Source organism: Trifolium pratense, linkage group LG7, assembly GCF_020283565.1.
Source record: "Trifolium pratense cultivar HEN17-A07 linkage group LG7, ARS_RC_1.1, whole genome shotgun sequence".
In the NCBI taxonomy this organism is placed as follows: domain Eukaryota; kingdom Viridiplantae; phylum Streptophyta; class Magnoliopsida; order Fabales; family Fabaceae; genus Trifolium; species Trifolium pratense.
The window spans coordinates 34,615,478-34,632,852 of NC_060065.1; the positions used below are offsets into that span (position 1 = coordinate 34,615,478).

General features: G+C 30.7%; 2 protein-coding genes across 2 annotated transcripts; both read left to right on the forward strand.

Moving 5' to 3' along the window:
- The first annotated feature begins 7,686 nt into the window (after positions 1–7,686).
- Positions 7,687–10,649, forward strand: LOC123895615 (uncharacterized protein At4g15545-like). The gene is made up of 9 exons (XM_045946072.1): positions 7,687–8,175; positions 8,296–8,364; positions 8,454–8,510; positions 9,188–9,257; positions 9,404–9,502; positions 9,598–9,828; positions 10,004–10,046; positions 10,206–10,284; positions 10,385–10,649. The coding sequence occupies exons 1-9, from the start codon at positions 7,897–7,899 to the stop codon at positions 10,475–10,477; spliced, it is 1,020 nt and encodes a 339-aa protein (XP_045802028.1). The 5' UTR covers positions 7,687–7,896; the 3' UTR covers positions 10,478–10,649.
- Positions 10,650–13,005: 2,356 nt separating this feature from the next.
- Positions 13,006–16,569, forward strand: LOC123896321 (receptor-like cytosolic serine/threonine-protein kinase RBK2). The gene is made up of 9 exons (XM_045946726.1): positions 13,006–13,055; positions 13,607–13,704; positions 14,076–14,450; positions 14,670–14,921; positions 15,039–15,193; positions 15,447–15,526; positions 15,637–15,772; positions 15,863–16,012; positions 16,384–16,569. The coding sequence occupies exons 1-9, from the start codon at positions 13,006–13,008 to the stop codon at positions 16,567–16,569; spliced, it is 1,482 nt and encodes a 493-aa protein (XP_045802682.1).
- The last annotated feature ends 806 nt before the right edge of the window (positions 16,570–17,375 follow it).

Below are 17,375 nucleotides of genomic sequence, written 5' to 3' on the forward strand. Positions count from 1 at the left end.
TTGGTTGACAACTAAAGGTGAGTTAAGGTTAACGTTTTTTAACGGTGCCGTGTGTTTGGGGTTGGTTTGGTGGTGTCTTTTTCAATTACCTTCTTTCCAGGAAATTATTTTGTTTCATTGGGGTCTACTTGATGTTACCCAACCCAATTGCCATTATTTTTTAGCATTTTTTATTTATTTTCTTTTAATTAATGCTAACAAGTGTTCAATGAATACTACTCCATAGTAGTAGTTATTATATAAAAAAAATTCAATGAATATTACTATTCCTTCTAATTTTAAATACACGTAAAAAAACTGTTTGATAGAGTCATTGAATAATTAATAGATATTTTTTATAATATAGACTAGATTTACTAATTTTTCAATTTTTTCTTATACTACTATTTAAAATGGAAGGAATATTGTTTAAGTAATTCAATTAAAAAAAGGTAATTCAATGAAAGTTTTGGTAAAAGAAAAGTAGTAATTCAATAAAGAAAATTTTAATTTGGAATGAAAATAATAAATATATATATTTTTAAAAATATTCCATTTGTTTAAATTTATAAGTGTTTTTGACTATTTCATATCGATTAAGAAATATAATTAATTTTGAATGGAAAATAAAAAATTATGAGTTATTTTACAAAGTTATCATTCATTGATGATATGATAAAAATAAATTAAAAAATTAAAAAAAAATATATTAATAAATAGTTAAGAGTATAATAGAAAAATAACATTAAAGATTTCAGTAGTTTTGTTTTTACCAAAGTGACTTATAATTTGAGACAGTGGTAAAAAAATTCTAAGTATACTTTTTTTTTTAAGGCGAACACTATAATTAATACCCAATTTATATTTTTTGTACCATCATCATGTCCTCTGAGCGCTAGCAAATTAGCACAAGAGTTTGCTTCACGATGGATATGATTAACCAATATAGTCTAACCTGAGAGTTGCATTAGATATAAGATCTCACGAAGGAGGGGTTGAAGATGAAGAGTTGAAGTAAGCCAATTATGGATCATATTGACCACCTCAGTTGAATCAGTTTCTAGGATGATAACATGAGTTAATTGCATTTCTCTAATTATTTGACAACAAGATAAAATACCACATAACTCAATAAGTAATGCATTTCCTGCTCTAAGGTTCTGACAAAGTGAATCAGTTTCTAGGATGATAACATGAGTTAATTGCATTTCTTTAATTATTTGACAACAAGATAAAATACCACATAACTCAATAAGTAATGCATTTCCTGCTCTAAGGTTCTGACAAAGTGACCATTACGATATCTAATGATACCACCACAAGCTACCTGACTATGGGTGTAGGAGCCATCATTGTTAATTTTAACAAAATTAGCCAGAGGCTTTACCATTGAATTTTGCATCTATTCTCATCCCAAGATACAAAGGGACATATTTATCTTGTTCTCTATCTGATACGCTATGTTAACCACTTTGGAAGTAAAATGGTTACCAAGTTTAGTCTCTCTAGAGAAGACTATAGTCTATTACGATCTTTCTAAAGAGTTCAAGCCGACACACCAAAGAAAGTAGACTAATTAGTGTTACTAACTTCAATTTTATTTGTTGTGATGTTCCATTCAAGTCAAGCATACTCCCTCCGGCTTCATATATAAGTAAAAGTTACCTTTTTAAATTCACTAGAAAAATAATGTATCTAGTCCAAATTATAGACAAAATACATCTCTTTTAAATGAATCTAAAAAAGTGATTATTGCTTATATATGAGGCCGGAAAGAGTACATTCCAAGACCAAAACATTTAGTCCAATTATCTTTCGTGATGAAATGATTCCAGTAATCTTCAACATCCTCGGCTCGAAGTATATGCATGAATGATTTCATTAAATTCAACACATGTTTTATCTAAATTCAAAGTCAAAATATATTACACTATATGTAATAAATTTCAATAATACTTATCAATTTTAAAAAATTAAAAAAAAATAAAAAATAGAGACCGAGTGAGTAATTGCTACATACTTGCAATCTAGTGGACTTGTTCCAAGAACGAAAAATGTCATCCGCCAAATGGTGTGTGCTATGACTCTCTACTTCTTTAGTCAAAGTCAAGAATGGAAACTTTATTAATCTTTTTTATTTTATGAGTAATTCTTTAATTAGGACCACAAGTTTTTTTTTTGGATTAGGGCCACAAGATTTATTTCTATGTATACTTGTGAGTCAAATAGAAAAGATAAACCATTGCTGTCAATTGGTATAGCTTCTCACAAATCTTTACAATTTTTTAAAAAAAATATGTTCAAGAGATTGTAATAATAATCGAGTCAATCTAAAAAGAGTGTGTGGTGAATACAATTTTAATAAATCGCCTTTTTCAGATCTTTCTTTTAATTATCGTAAAATCCTTTTCTAAATTTTGTAATATATCGGCACAATTTTGGAATTTAAATTGAATCTTTTCAATTGTCCCACCTTATTTAACTCCTAATAACCTTTGATCTTAGAAGGATAGGCATAAAATAAAAAGACACTATTAATATGTATTTGTTTCTAAGATAAGAAAATTTATATTGTCAAAACAAAAATACGTAAATTTAGTTTTGAGAATAACATTTGCAAAAATAGAATGATGTAAGATATAAAGTTTGTTATAAGAATTAATTAAGATGGTTTTGGAAGTAACAAAAGAGTTGAAGTGGTAAAGATATCATATTGTTTAACTTTTTCACTAACCAAAATAACAGCTATTTGGTTAATTTGAAGTGTACAAAATAATAGGCAATGATCAATATTAATCAAATTTCTAAACTCTCCTAAACATTTGCATTTAATTACCTCATATAGCTTATGTTTGTATTCTATTCTCGATCACAATAGAATTTTACTATACACCAAGGTTGTCAGAACCGGACCGGTCATCGAATCGGCGAGCTCACCGATTCAAGGTTCAATTGGTCGAACCGGATTCAATCGGGGTCGAACCGTTTTTAATTAAATATATATTTTAATTAATATATAAATAAATATATATGAATAACTGCTCAATATTTCATAATTTCCCACATTAAAAAGATAAAATATCACAAGTCAAAATAAAATAAAATTTATAATTCAAACCAAATGAAAAATAGATGAAAAACAAAAACATTTCCTATTCCTACGACGTCGTTGTTTTGTTTCAGATTTTTTTTTTTAAAAAAAAATTAAAACGACGTCGTTTTGCCCTATTTTTTTTTTTTAAAAAAAGAAAATCTGCAAAACCGCTTGATCCGCCCGGCCGGTTCGACCCCGGTTCACGCGTTTTTTTGCCGGTCGGTTTCCTATCCGTTTTTTGCTCAAAACCGAACCGTTTTCATGACCGGTTCACGGTCCGACCGGCCAGTCCGGTCCGGTTTTGATAACCTTGCTATACACAATAGGCAATGATCAATATTATGATCAATATTAATCAAATTTCTTATTTAAGAGTTTAAAATCTTTTAGCAATTAAGTTGATCCATAGTTGATTTTTCTTTTACCTTCTATCACAAACAAAACATAATGTTAGGGTGATTGGTCAATTATCATTCCATTTATTTTATAATAATTGGTCCTCAACTCATAAACTTCTAGCTAATTAGTCCCTATATATTGAAAAACTAGTATGTTTTTGATAAAAATAAATAAAATAAAAAACAAAAAGAAGATTAAGTTATTTTGGCAAAAAAATAGCAGAGAGTTATAAGTTAGCTTATAACGGATAAAGTTATAGCGAATAACTTATAAGCTAGTTTTTAGCTTATAGCGAATAAACTAGTTAATTGAATTTGTGGTATTTGCTAAAATTTGCGGTTGAACTAGCTTATATTAAGTTATAAGTATGAAATGACATAAAAAAGATATATTTAATTAATGTCAGGACTCGCCCCGATCTATGGACTACTAGGACTCCATTCTCCTAGAAACCAGAGGGTGAAAACAAAACAAAAATAAAAATAATTAGAAGAAAAATAATAAGTTATAAGCTCATAAGCTACTTGAAATAACGTTTGAAAAAATACTATAAACTAGTAAAATAAGCTGTAAGCTTTTTTTGAAAAACATTTATCAAAACAAATATTTTTTAATTTATGAGCTTATAAGCTATAAGTTACAAGTCTTACCACAAACAAACAGAGCATAAAATTAGTATTTTATTTATTTATTTATTCATATTGGTATGTATAAAAAGGAGACAAATGGTTTTGCATTCACATGCCGTTGTTCCTGCAAAACTTTATCTTGAATGCTAAAATGTTTCGTTCTTATTCTTATCTAATTTATTAAAGTGCATCTCAATTCTGTGGTCTCATAACTCATTACCATACCACCTATTTATTCTATAAGCTGTGATTACATATACACTCCACCAACACGTCTTGTATTAGTAATAATCACATAAAATAAGCCATAAAATCAAAGACAATCATACTTTATAAAGGTTGATCAAAAGAAAATAATCACCATGCATTAATAATTAAGGGTTGAACAATCCACTATAATAATAATAATAATAATAATAATAATAATAATAATAATATATCAAGGGTGTTTTAGTAATTTCTGAAATACCAAGGGTGTTTTAACCCTTTCAATGAACAATCCACTATAATAATAATAATAATAATAATAATAATAATAATAATAATAATAATAATAATATATCCACTTGACATGTAAGTATGTAACAAAAAAAAATTCCACTTGACACAGCTAATTGGAATAGATATTAAGCACTAATCAATTAGATATTTATCGGGCTTTGGCCTGCCAAATCCACAAAACAATTTCTTTTTCTAATTTTCCATGAAGGACTAGTGGAGTGCAACAATACTACCATATCGGTTATAATTTTGTAAGATACTCTCAAATATTAAAGAAATTTTACTATATAATTGTTGGTAAAAAATTGCATTAAATTAAATCAATATATTAAGCTAAATAATCTTCATCTAAAGAAAAATGCTAACGTATATGTCCTAAGGACACATGATAAGCAGTAACGAAGATAGGGGTGGTCTAACTAGGCCGTGACCCACCCAAAAACATGTGAAATTACTAAAACACCCTTGATATTTAAGTAAAATTGCATGCACAAACTCTATATATATATATATATTTGTTTGCGCGCAAATATCAAAATTTGCAAAGGCAGCCGAGTAGTTCTTAAGATAATTATGCTTTGGAAGGTTGTGGGTTCAACTCCCTTGACGTTTTTGTATTTGTAAACTTATTTTTTGTGTGAATAAAACACAATTTTTCATCGGTAAAACATTAACGGTTTCTATTTTTTTCTAAAACAATTCTAACTATTCAATTAAGAACATTCATTCTCTTTTTTTTTTCTTTTATGTTTTTGGTTTTTCACCGCTAGTTGAATCTAGTTTGGGGGTCAGTTCTGACATCAAGTGGTTTTAGCCCCCTCCCGATCGCAGTTGCGGGGGATCGAACCGCAGTTCTCCCTACCAAGTTCAGCGCCAATCACCACTGAATCAACTAACGATTGGTTCATTCATTTTCCTTTTAGTATGCATGTAATATAATAAAACATATAATTTTTTATCTTTAATTTTGTGTAATTATTGTAACTTAAATTTTGTATTTAATTTATATATTATAATTTTTTCAGCGGCCCTCCCAATATCTTTTTCTGACTCTGCCACTCATGATAAGTAACTTAATATAAAAATATTTTTAGGGCAGACATTAACAAGATATATATAGTTTTCATTCAACGAAGCAAGCAGCACATGAGTACAATCCGTGTGATATTCATTTTCGTCCTAAGACCATTATTATGGTCTGGTTTCACTTGAAGAGAAATAGAGAATTTTATAATGAATAATCTTATTCTGTCCTACTTGCCTTGCCTGTTTCAATGATTTTCCACTGTGATAAAAATAATAAACAAAGCAATGCCAACAAATAAAATATAATTAATTATCCTGGAAAATAACAAATCAAATATACTTTTCATAGAGAAAACATACTTTTGATAAGTTGTGGGGTCAGATAAGCCATAATTCATATAGTTGATGCAAAGAATATGAAGATGCTCTCTTTCATTGTGTTTGGGCTCATTTTTGTTGTACAGTTTACAAACACAGAATATAACTAATATTAGTTTATATATGAAGGGGTAGTGGAAACATCCTTCTAATGAACACATAGTTTGAAATGTAATTAAAAATTAAACATGCAGGTCATCTAAGAATCTTATAAGCAAGCTATCATTCTTTACTTGAAGTGGACTTGGGGCTCATTTTATTGATTTTTTCTTATATTTTATAAATTCTTTTTTATACAATTTTGAAAGAGATTAATTTTCATAAACTGTAAAAAGTTTTAAACGGTCGATCAACGACAACCAATCATATGTGTGACTTTGGATATAAGTCATATAACTGAAATCCATTTAAGGCTTGACCTCTTCCAACAAATGCTTTGGTCGGAAAGAGATAATACATTGTCTATCCCACTTTTGAGAGTTTAGAAGAAGAGGAGCGAGAGCGCTATTATTATGGCCCAAGAAGAAGAAAGGCCCAATGTTTAGGACAACGGAGAAAAAAAGCCCAACCAATGAAACCAAGCCCAAAAGAGTTATAGGTCCACCCAAGACATTGATGATTTTGTTTTTTATTAACCCTCTGGTTTTTATGGGAAGAGAGCCCCAATAATCTAGAGTTCGACTGTGTGCTAAGTAAAGTTTGACCAACAATTCTTTCCACCAAAATTCGAATTTGAATTATCCCAAACGATTTATTTCAAAGGAGGTTCATTAACTAGTTAAGCCCAATATCTTTGTTTGATCCTTGAATTCTTCACGATTCCTTGGAAGAGAATTACCGCAATGTCTTTGTTAAGATTATTTAGTTAGAATCTATCATTAATGGAGTACACATCTTAAAAATAAATATAAAAAAAAATACTTTTTTTAATATATTTTTTAACTAATGGATTGCATTAGTTGCTCCTATATATTTGGCTTGCGGTGGTGTGACTCATTTGAAAAGTAAGAAATAACTGCTTTGATATCTGTAGTACTTTAACCTTATTTTCGTACTCGTCACAGTACAAATCCCACAAATCAAATCATTACTGACTTGAATTAGCACTTGCTATTATTCACTTAGCAGATGATATGTGTTTTCATCTAAGTATCAGTGATAAAAGACGTCTTTAAAAGGATATGAAAAGGATTTTTTGAAAGTGGTTATTGGAGGAAAAAAGAACTTCTATGAATAAGTTTCTAACCAATGGATTGCATTCTAAGATATAACCATTAGCTTTCTTTAATTTGGTCATTATTTTTGGGTTTGAGTGTAATACTTCTTAATTCATCTACTTAAAATTCTCAATAGATATGCTAAATTATTGTAGATCCTTATGATAGATTTGGTTGAGTATACTATTGGTATAGGTTCATCCTTCTTTGTACAGTTAGCAATATACTCCAACCGAATGATATCAATGAATTCAACAATGCACCTAACCTAAATTAAACTGCTCTAGTTACACCAAAATAGTTTTTTTTTTCTTTTCTTTCTATAAATTCAACAAAAAAATGAAAATGCTCTAGAAATTTTTATTGCACACCACAATGACTAATAACCATTGATATAATTTTTGTCTGAGCTCCAATTCCTATCCTCTCTTAAACCTTATACAGCCACACATTATGGCAACCAACAATAACATGTGTAATAATAATTATATAAAAAAACAAAACAAAAAGATGATATAGATAAAAAAAATTCCATTCTCTTATCAAGTTCTAGTGCTTCTGCATTCATCTCCCAAAATTATGAATATAAAATCACAACTATTTCAAATAAATAAATAAAATATACTAATAACTACAATTAAAACGAAACTGAAGAGAAAAAAGAGAGAACAACATGTTGGTGGCTGAATCGAGTGGTCCGAGCCTTGATATTCCCGAGGAGTTACTGCAAGTTCTACCGTCCGATCCATTCGAACAACTCGATGTGGCACGCAAAATCACCTCCATTGCACTTTCGACACGTGTCAACACTCTCCAATCAGAAGCTTCGGCTCTCCGCGCCGAACTTGCCGAGAAAGACGGGCTCATCGATGAGCTTCAGGCTCAGGTTGAGCCTCTTCACGCTGCACTTTCTGAAGCCGCTGATAAGCTTGCACTCGCTGAACAAGATAAGGTCTGAACCGGTTTCTAATCTAATTATCTAAACCCGGTTCAATTTGTCCGAGTTTTTTATTTTATTTTCGTTATTTTGTGGAATTTTAATTAGTTTTGGTTGAGATTATGAAAATTGTAGGAGAAGTTGTTGAAGGAGAATGCTTCACTTTCTAGCACAGTGAGAAAGCTTACTAGAGATGTCTCTAAGGTGCAAATTATTGGTTTTCTAATTTTCAATTAATTTAGGAAATGTGGTTCATTGTAATAGTGTGTTTTTAATATGAATATTGCATGCAGTTGGAAGTTTTCAGAAAGGCGCTTATGCAATCACTTCAAGAAGATGATGACAAATCTGTAAGTTGTTATTTCCATTTTTTTTTATTAAAAATACTATTCATAAATTGGTAATGGTAGGGACACTGGATTTACCATGTAATCCGGATACTCCGACTTATTCACTTTAAAATGTAAAAATTTAGCTAATGAACTAGGTGACAAAATATTTTTAAAGACAATACACTATAGATTACTTTTTTGTGCAGTTAGGCCTTGTCACTGTGCTAGGAGTCACTGTGCTCATGATTTTGTAAATTATTTCTTATAAAAAAGATCGGAGGAAGTATTAGTAAAATGATTTTGTAATAGTGTTCAATTGACAATTTCATAACGAATCAATTCGATTCTCTTTAGATTGGCTTTTAATCCAAAACAAACTAGATCGATTAATTTTCAATTTAATTTAATTTGTCGGTTTGATGCATGTTCTAAATATGGTTCTTAAATATAATATTAGATTTTCTATTTCTTATGTTAAAACATGTGTCATATGTAAGAACAATATAAGTACAGTACATTCTTAATGTTATTGTGTATGTCTCTCATCTATGCTTGTTGGATTTGAGTAAAATGATCTTATCTAATGTGGCAAGATAGGATCCATCTATTTAGTTTTTTTTTTTTTTTTTGTTATCATTCATTGTTGTATTATTGTTTGATGTAATATTTGACATGTAATATGGTTTTTGGTGCAGGGAGGATCACCCAAAATTGCGGCTATGTTAAATAGTCAGGCAAGTATAACTTCCACATCACAGCTTGGAGGTACTTTCAACTCTTTCAACATTCATTTTCATGTTCAAAATGAAAACAACAGGACCAAATATATCCTATTCCTAATAATTGATAATTGAATATAATTGTTCATATAAATAAACCATTTGATCTATTAAGTTCTCATTTTATTGCAGATGAAGATGCTGCTCCATTGCCACCTTCTCGATCATCTCCAATGCGAACCAATACTTCTGATGCAGGAAATTCTTCCGTAGAGGATCGTGAATCTAATGGTATATATCATCTAATGCCAAGATGAGAAATGACATAACTTCATTTAGACAAGGAGAGGATGAATCACTTTTGTTTATGTTTTTCAACATTGTAGGTGGAAAATCTCAAGTATCATCATCATATAACATTCTGTTAGCATCTCGAACTACGACCCCTCACATTAGTCCTCCTGGTTCCCCTCCTACTGTTTCTGCATCTGTTACACCAACGAGAACATCTAAACCGGCGTCTCCAAGGCGTCATGCGGTTTCCTTACAAATTGACAGGTCTTCAATGTTTTCCTCAACTGGTTCAATGTCTAGCGTTGGCGCAGGGTCACACACCGGTGAGTATCTCTATGCTAGCTCAAGCTCATTTTTTTTTTTTTATTGTTTTAACTTTCTATAGTTATTTAATTTGATCATTTATAGGATCACTTTAATTAATGGATTACATATATAAATTAAGGAAGGGATGCTTGATTCATGTACTCACAAGTTTTTCTTTTTTTATTGTCTCAGGACGAACACGGGTAGATGGAAAGGAGTTCTTTCGCCAAGTCAGGTAAGGGTAACTAAGCCCTGTTTGAATAAACAACTTAAATAAGCGCATATATAAGTGCTTATGTATAATTTTTTTTTCTATAAAAAAGATAAAATAAAGTCAATATGTTTTCATATAAGCTATAAGTTGTTTTCATTTCTCCATGTTTGTTATCATTAGGAGCCGTTTGTCTTACGAGCAGTTTGGTGCATTTTTAGCAAATGTTAAGGAATTGAATTCCCATAAGCAAACAAAAGAGGTGAACCTTCATGCTTCTACTTCCCTTTTGTTAATGGTAGCATTTGTATATGAATTTAAGTTAATTTCCTTCATCTGTGTTTTTGTGTGTAAAATTGTAGGATACACTAAAGAAAGCTGATGAGATCTTTGGGCCTGAAAACAAAGACCTCTATACTATATTTGAAGGATTGATTACTCGTAATGTCCACTAATTTATTATTCTTGATTAAGTTTAATCACATAAAATTATTCCTAGCTTGTAATATCTGATATCTCCTCTACTTCAGCATCTCTCTTTTTTTTTCCAGCTGTGAATTTGCATGACTGTAAGTTTGAATTGAGGAATGACTTTTTTCAGATAAAACATTAGGGTTATACCATTAATGTCCTTCTAGGAATTTTTCACTACTTGATGTTGGTGTATCAAATGTGAGTAAAAGAGTCTCACATTGGATGAAAACCTGAGTGTTGAACAATATATAAGCGACGTAACTCATATATACTTATTGCCTTAATAAGTTTTTGAATAAAGATGTAATGTCAAATTCATTTATGTGGTTGCTCATAGTTCAATGTCACGGTCCCCCAATGTTTTAGACTCCCCTTGCGACACAAGAATGGTCTGTTTAAAAAATTCAAGGCACAAGCCTGATTTGTTACTTGTCATAGACGTATTTTAGATCAAAGTCTCATTTTTTAAAAGTTTGGTCTGTCTTATTAGTCTACTTAAAAAATTATTTATATTAATGTCTTTAAATAAGTACTATAGTCTATCTTTAAATAAGATAACGAGCTAATAAGTTAATTTGCAGAGTCAAAAAACAAGTGAAACTTGTGGTACAAGGTGTTAACACTATATACTTGTAAGTTTAACTCAGTTAGTAGGAACATTACATTTTATCCGTACGAGTTGAAGTTTGAACCTCAGACACTCCACTTATTCATCTTAAAGGTGAAATTTTAATCACTAGACTATTTAAAAAAAAGGTGTTAACACTGTAATCATTCTCACAAGTCACAAGGATAATTAATTTTGTGGACCATTTAAGAACATATAGAAAATAAATAGAGTTTTGTGTTTTTTATCCAAGACGCCAAAATATTTGGTAGAATTCTTCATTATTTCAAATGATAATTGATCTGGAGTGGAATTTGATTGACCACCTGAGAGACGTTGCATGGTTGAGGGTGGCGGTAGCTTTACGAAGGGAATGATACACTTACAAATACTTTGACGATCAAGTCAATGGTTGGCCGAGTGTGAGGTTTTAGGGTTTAGAAAATGGGTATCTTAATTGATCATGAGTTTTTACTTATAGAAGGAATTCTATAATCCAATTTTTCCCATTATTTTCATATGCATAAGAGTGTGAAAAGAAGGCCCAAATTCAAGAGTTTCTCAACCTTTCTCAAATGGAAACCCTAATAGGTTTCTGGACCCTTTTTTATTTGTCAACTTTCCGGACTTGTTTGTGTGTGCATCTAGGGCGTCTCTATAACATGGTATATCGTGATTCATTTCTTTAGTGGATTAGGCTTGGCCCAGTGCGAAATAATAATAATTAAAATGCTCATTTGTTAATCCGAATTCATATATATATAATATATATATATATATATATATATATATATATATATATATATATATATATATATATATATATATATATATATATAGCGCAAAAGGAGAGTAAAATTTTATACCGGTAAAAACTCGGAATTGTTTTTATCTGAAATCAAAACTTTTTTCGGAAAAAATCGAGAAATTTTTTTTCGAATAAAATATCAGATCTTTTTTCCCGAAAAAATATCAAAAAAAAAATTTCCGAAAAAAACTCTGAAATTGTTTTTTATCTGAAATCGAAACTTTATTCCCATAAATAATCGGGAACTTTTTCTCTGAAAAGAATTGAAAACTTTTTCCCGAAAAAAGATCAAAACTTATTTCCGAGAAAAATTGAAACTTTTTTTCCGAATAAAATATCAGAACATTTTTTCCGAAAAAAGATCGGATACTTCTTTTCCTGAAAAATTTTTGGAATTGAAAACTAAATGATTTACTCAAAAACTGGTATTTTGTAAAAAAAAAACTATTTATTAAACCAAAAACCGGTTTTTAAAAGCAAAAATCGGTTTTTAAAAGCAAAAACCGGTTATAAAAGTGGTTATAGTCATAACCGGTTTTGTGAAAATCAAACCGGTTATGATATTTGGTTATGGACCTTGGTTTATCCATGATGCTCATCCCTAATGACAATTGCTCAAATCCTAATTCAATTGAAAAAAAATGTCAAAACTATTAAGTTGAACATCGTGAGCGAAGTTCATATTCTCACTTCTCCATTTATGTGTGAGTTAAAAAAAAAAAAAACACATTAGTTTTGACAAGAGACAATTACATATATAACAGAGCATGTAAATTGACGAGCCTCCTAACTATTTACACACTAATTTAATTTCTATATTTCATTAATTAATACATGTAGGAAGCTAAAGAATTGAATAAGCATATTCTTGTTAAGCCAAACGTAATTTGGGCATAAAAAATCGGATGTGTAGTACAAAGTTAGAGTATTATGGTACGTAGACACAGAAAAATGATGCCAACCGCTACTTTCATTTTCATGTCTTTTCTTCCATATCTCTCTTTTCTCTTTCTCTTTCTCTTGTCTCTACGCGTCTTTCCCGTGGCTACATTCTCTTTCCGGTTCTCGGAGCCATCTCTTACTCTTTTTACATCATGAGCGATGTAGCACGAGAACCACCACCATCACAACCTTCTTCCTCAAGGTACTTAACATACATTTCTTTATCCATGCATGCAACGTTTATTTTTTCATGTTATCGTATTTTATAATGTTTCCTTAACATTGATGTATCGATCTTTTGCTTACCGTATGTTTGGATTGAGTTTATAATTTTATATATTTTTTCGAGATACATCTTTATCTTCTCGCCTTTTTATATCCCTTATTATTGCGTGCATGTTTAGAATCAAAGTGAGACAGTGATTTAATTGTAGCTCTAGAATGTAGCTTTTACCAAAACCAATGCAGTACACTATGATTCTGTCAAATTCACCGTTTTGCACTATTATGTTCTTGGGGCCGTTTGATTTGTTTTTTTGTATTAACTCTCTGGTTCTTAAGGGAATGAGGTCCTAGTAATCCGAATTCGGCTTCGAGGTAAGTAAAGTTTGATCAAGAATTGTTCCTACCAAAAATCTAATTTGGGTTCTCTTGATTTGATTATATATAGTTTATTGGAAATTTTTGGCAATGTAAATTGTTAACATTAATGATTTCTTATGTGCTAATAATGAATATTGACTATTTTTGCAGCAATGACGTTCAAAAGTTAGAAAGAAAACAAATAGATAGAGTTACTTCAAGAACCAGACGACCACGACCTGGATTTTCTGATTCTTTTTCTACCATTGGTACTAAATCAATTTCCGTTCTCTTTTGTTTAATTTCATCTCTACTAAAAAAAGTTGAATTACTGATAGAGTTAGAGACGAATTTCATGTTTTTCGTCTCAAATTTTTCATCGCCAATGCATATTTTGAATGATGGTGAATTTGTCAGAATGACGGTGTGCTGCTACCATGTTAGAATTAATTATGGCATGTTTTTGTGATTTTGACAAAAACTACACTATTCACTATTCATCATGATTTTGTCATATTGATCGTGATTCCAAACATGCACTTTTTTCTAAATATTTTGAACCTTAATTTCTCTTTGAATAAGATAATGGTTTGTTTATTGTACTAATGATGGAATAAATACCATGTATGATGTTTATCAGATTTTGGAAATTTAGAGATAGATGAAGGAAACCAGTCTGATCAGTATTCTCCAAGAAGTCAAGAATCTGATACACCAAGTTCAAGAGCAAGCACTTCTGATTCTGAGGGAGGTCCAAGAGGAAATAATCAGTGGCGTGGTTTCTTTAAACTACTGAAGAAAGGATCGGAAAAGCCTTTTCAAACCTTTCATCCATTGAAAAATGTTCCGAAACTTACTAGAAGAAAAAGCAAAAGAATTAGGGAGGATCTTATCCCTTCTCTCAATTCTCCAGCTCTTCAGTCTTCTTTTGACGCCGAGTTTTGCTGCTTCAAATCTTCATGGAAGAATTTCACTATCGCAGAAATTCAAGCCGCAACCAATAACTTTAGCCATGGTATGAAAACTAAGAAGATATATATATATATTTCTTTTCATCTTGACATCATGCTTGTTAGCTAGCTATGTAGCACCTAAATTTTAGATCGAACTATGTCAGTGACACATCTGGTTACATTCAATCACTTCTATTTTCTCAAATTATTACGTGTTTATGTCAGTGTCGTATTTCATTTCTGATTAGACTAATAAAGTTATGTTATGTTTATTTTTTAAGCTAATTTGCTTGGTGAGGGAGGATATGCTGAGGTTTACTTAGGTAAATTGGAAGATGGAAACTTTGTTGCCATTAAAAAGTTGACAAAAGGTAGCCAAGAAGAAATGACTGCAGATTTTTTGTCTGAGCTTGGCATTATAGTGCATGTGGATCACCCCAATATTGCTAGATTGATTGGATATGGTGTTGAAGGTGGAATGTTTCTTGTTCTTCAATTGTCTCCTCATGGAAGCTTGTCGTCCTTACTTTATGGTATGTTTCGAATTTGAATTGACTTATTTGAGCTTATCCAGTGACCTAAACATCTGTTTATTCAAATACGACTCAAGTTTTTAGTTAATTGGTTTATTCCCCTTCTCTCGATTTCAGGACCTAGAGAGAAATTGAATTGGAGCCTTAGATATAAGATTGTTTTGGGGACTGCTGAGGGTCTTCGCTATCTGCACGAGGGATGTCAAAGAAGGATTATTCACAAAGATATCAAGGCTTCTAATATTCTGCTCTCGGAGGATTTTGAGCCTCAGGTGCGCTTCTTATGCCTCACAAATATGATTATTTGTGTCGAACATACATTTTTCAGCAAACTTCTTATGTTCTAAAATTGATAGCAATCTTAGTGTATATTTGGAATCACAATAACACTGATTTTGTAGAAGCTGCAAAGTGTAAATTTAACCAAAACTACAGTGGCACGTCATGATTCTGGCAATCTAATTATGCATGTAATTGTTTCATCTAAGTTTCTTTTTACACTTTTTAACTCCAATCTTAAACTAGATATCTGATTTTGGGCTTGCAAAGTGGTTACCTGATCAATGGACTCACCATACTGTTTCCAAAGTGGAAGGCACATTTGGGTTTGTATCTTTTCAACAGCTTCACATACAAGTTCTTCATAAATTTTTCAGTAATTACAATTTAACCCTTTTTCGTTTCGATAAATTCTTTTGTTGATGTCATAAAACAGCTACCTTCCTCCTGAATTCTTCATGCATGGTATAGTAGATGAAAAGACTGATGTTTTTGCTTATGGTGTACTATTATTGGAGCTTATTACTGGAAGACAAGCTTTAGATAGTTCACAAAAAAGTCTGGTGATGTGGGTAAGTATTGGCTATTGCATTATATTTTTCGATCATCTTGATGTTGAAAATGTTGATTCTAATCTACTACATGGTAAATAATTATGGCAGGCAAAACCTTTGCTATCTAGTAATAACATCAAAGAGCTAGTTGATCCAATTTTGCAAGGTGCTTATGATGAAGAACAGATGAAACTTGTAATCTTAACAGCTTCTATGTGTATAGACCAGGCCTCGATACAGCGACCACATATGAGTGAGGCATGTCCTTTTATATATAAGATATTTTAGTTCGATTCCGTAGATTTTGAACTATATTGCTAACATATGAAAGATACTTGGACAAACTAACATGTTCTTGCAATATCACTTCACGAAGCTACACCTTGAAAATATGAGATGATACACTTAGTTAGTTGACTCCATACACCTTATTATAGACCAGATACATCAATTATTCAATGAATCTAAAAAATGACCCGTCTCTTATAAAAAGGACCAGAGGTAGTATTAAATAAATTCGTTCAATAACTTTAACATGGGAAGGAATATAGCAGCAAAATTGAACAAATACATTATTGACGATATCTTACTGATATAGGACATGCTATTTTGTTGAATGATGAATGCAGGTCTTACAGATACTAAGAGGTGAAGAAGAGGGCAAGAAAATCTTGAAAGAAAGGCAAAACTCAAAACTTCATAGGACATACTCTGAAGAACTATTTGATGCAGAAGATTACAACTCAACAAAGTTATTAAGCGGCGAGAGGGATCGACACATGGAGACAATTTTAGGCTCCAATAATCTAAATTAGATTATGGTCTTTGATGATTAAGATACATAGAACAACAAAAGTTTACATTAAAAACTTCGAAAGAAGTGATTTATTTGTAGATTAGTATGATGAGCTGATTCCACTTGTGGATTATTTAGTGTTGGCCAGAACATTGGCTGAAAAGGTTAACAACAAAACAAACACAAAATAGGAAGATAAAGAGGAAGAACCTCATGTGCATGTAGCATGTATTTTTGTTTAATTAAAATGGTTTAAGGTGTAATTTGTGAACCCTAATTAATCTTTCAGCATAAATGGGGACTGTCCTTTTTCATCTTATTCAATGAGCTGCAGTGATTATTATCAATTGGACATGCCTTCTTCAGCAAGTTATTTAATCTTTTAGTTCAATAGACAACACTACGTACCAACTATGAATTGATGCTTACCAAAAAAAAAGCCAATGATGAATTGATACAAGTGCTAAGGATCTTGGATCCTTTAAAAATGTGTTAGGTTTGATTCTTAACTTATGCGTATTAAAATATTTTGTTATATCGGTAAACAATATCTCAGAGATTATGAATATTTTAAAATTTTCTCTATCTAACTCTCTGAAACTATTAAGTTGATTTCTATATTTAACCGCTTCCATATATTTTAACAACTTATTATTAATTTGATCCATATATTTATCCGGTTACTACGATATCAATTTAGTAAAAAAAACTACTTTTAGGAGGATTAAGGAGTAAATAAATTAAGAATCAAATTTTTTTTTTTTGTAATTTTAAAATTCATAATTTCATGGACATATTTGAGAGCATATTACAAAATTAATAGCA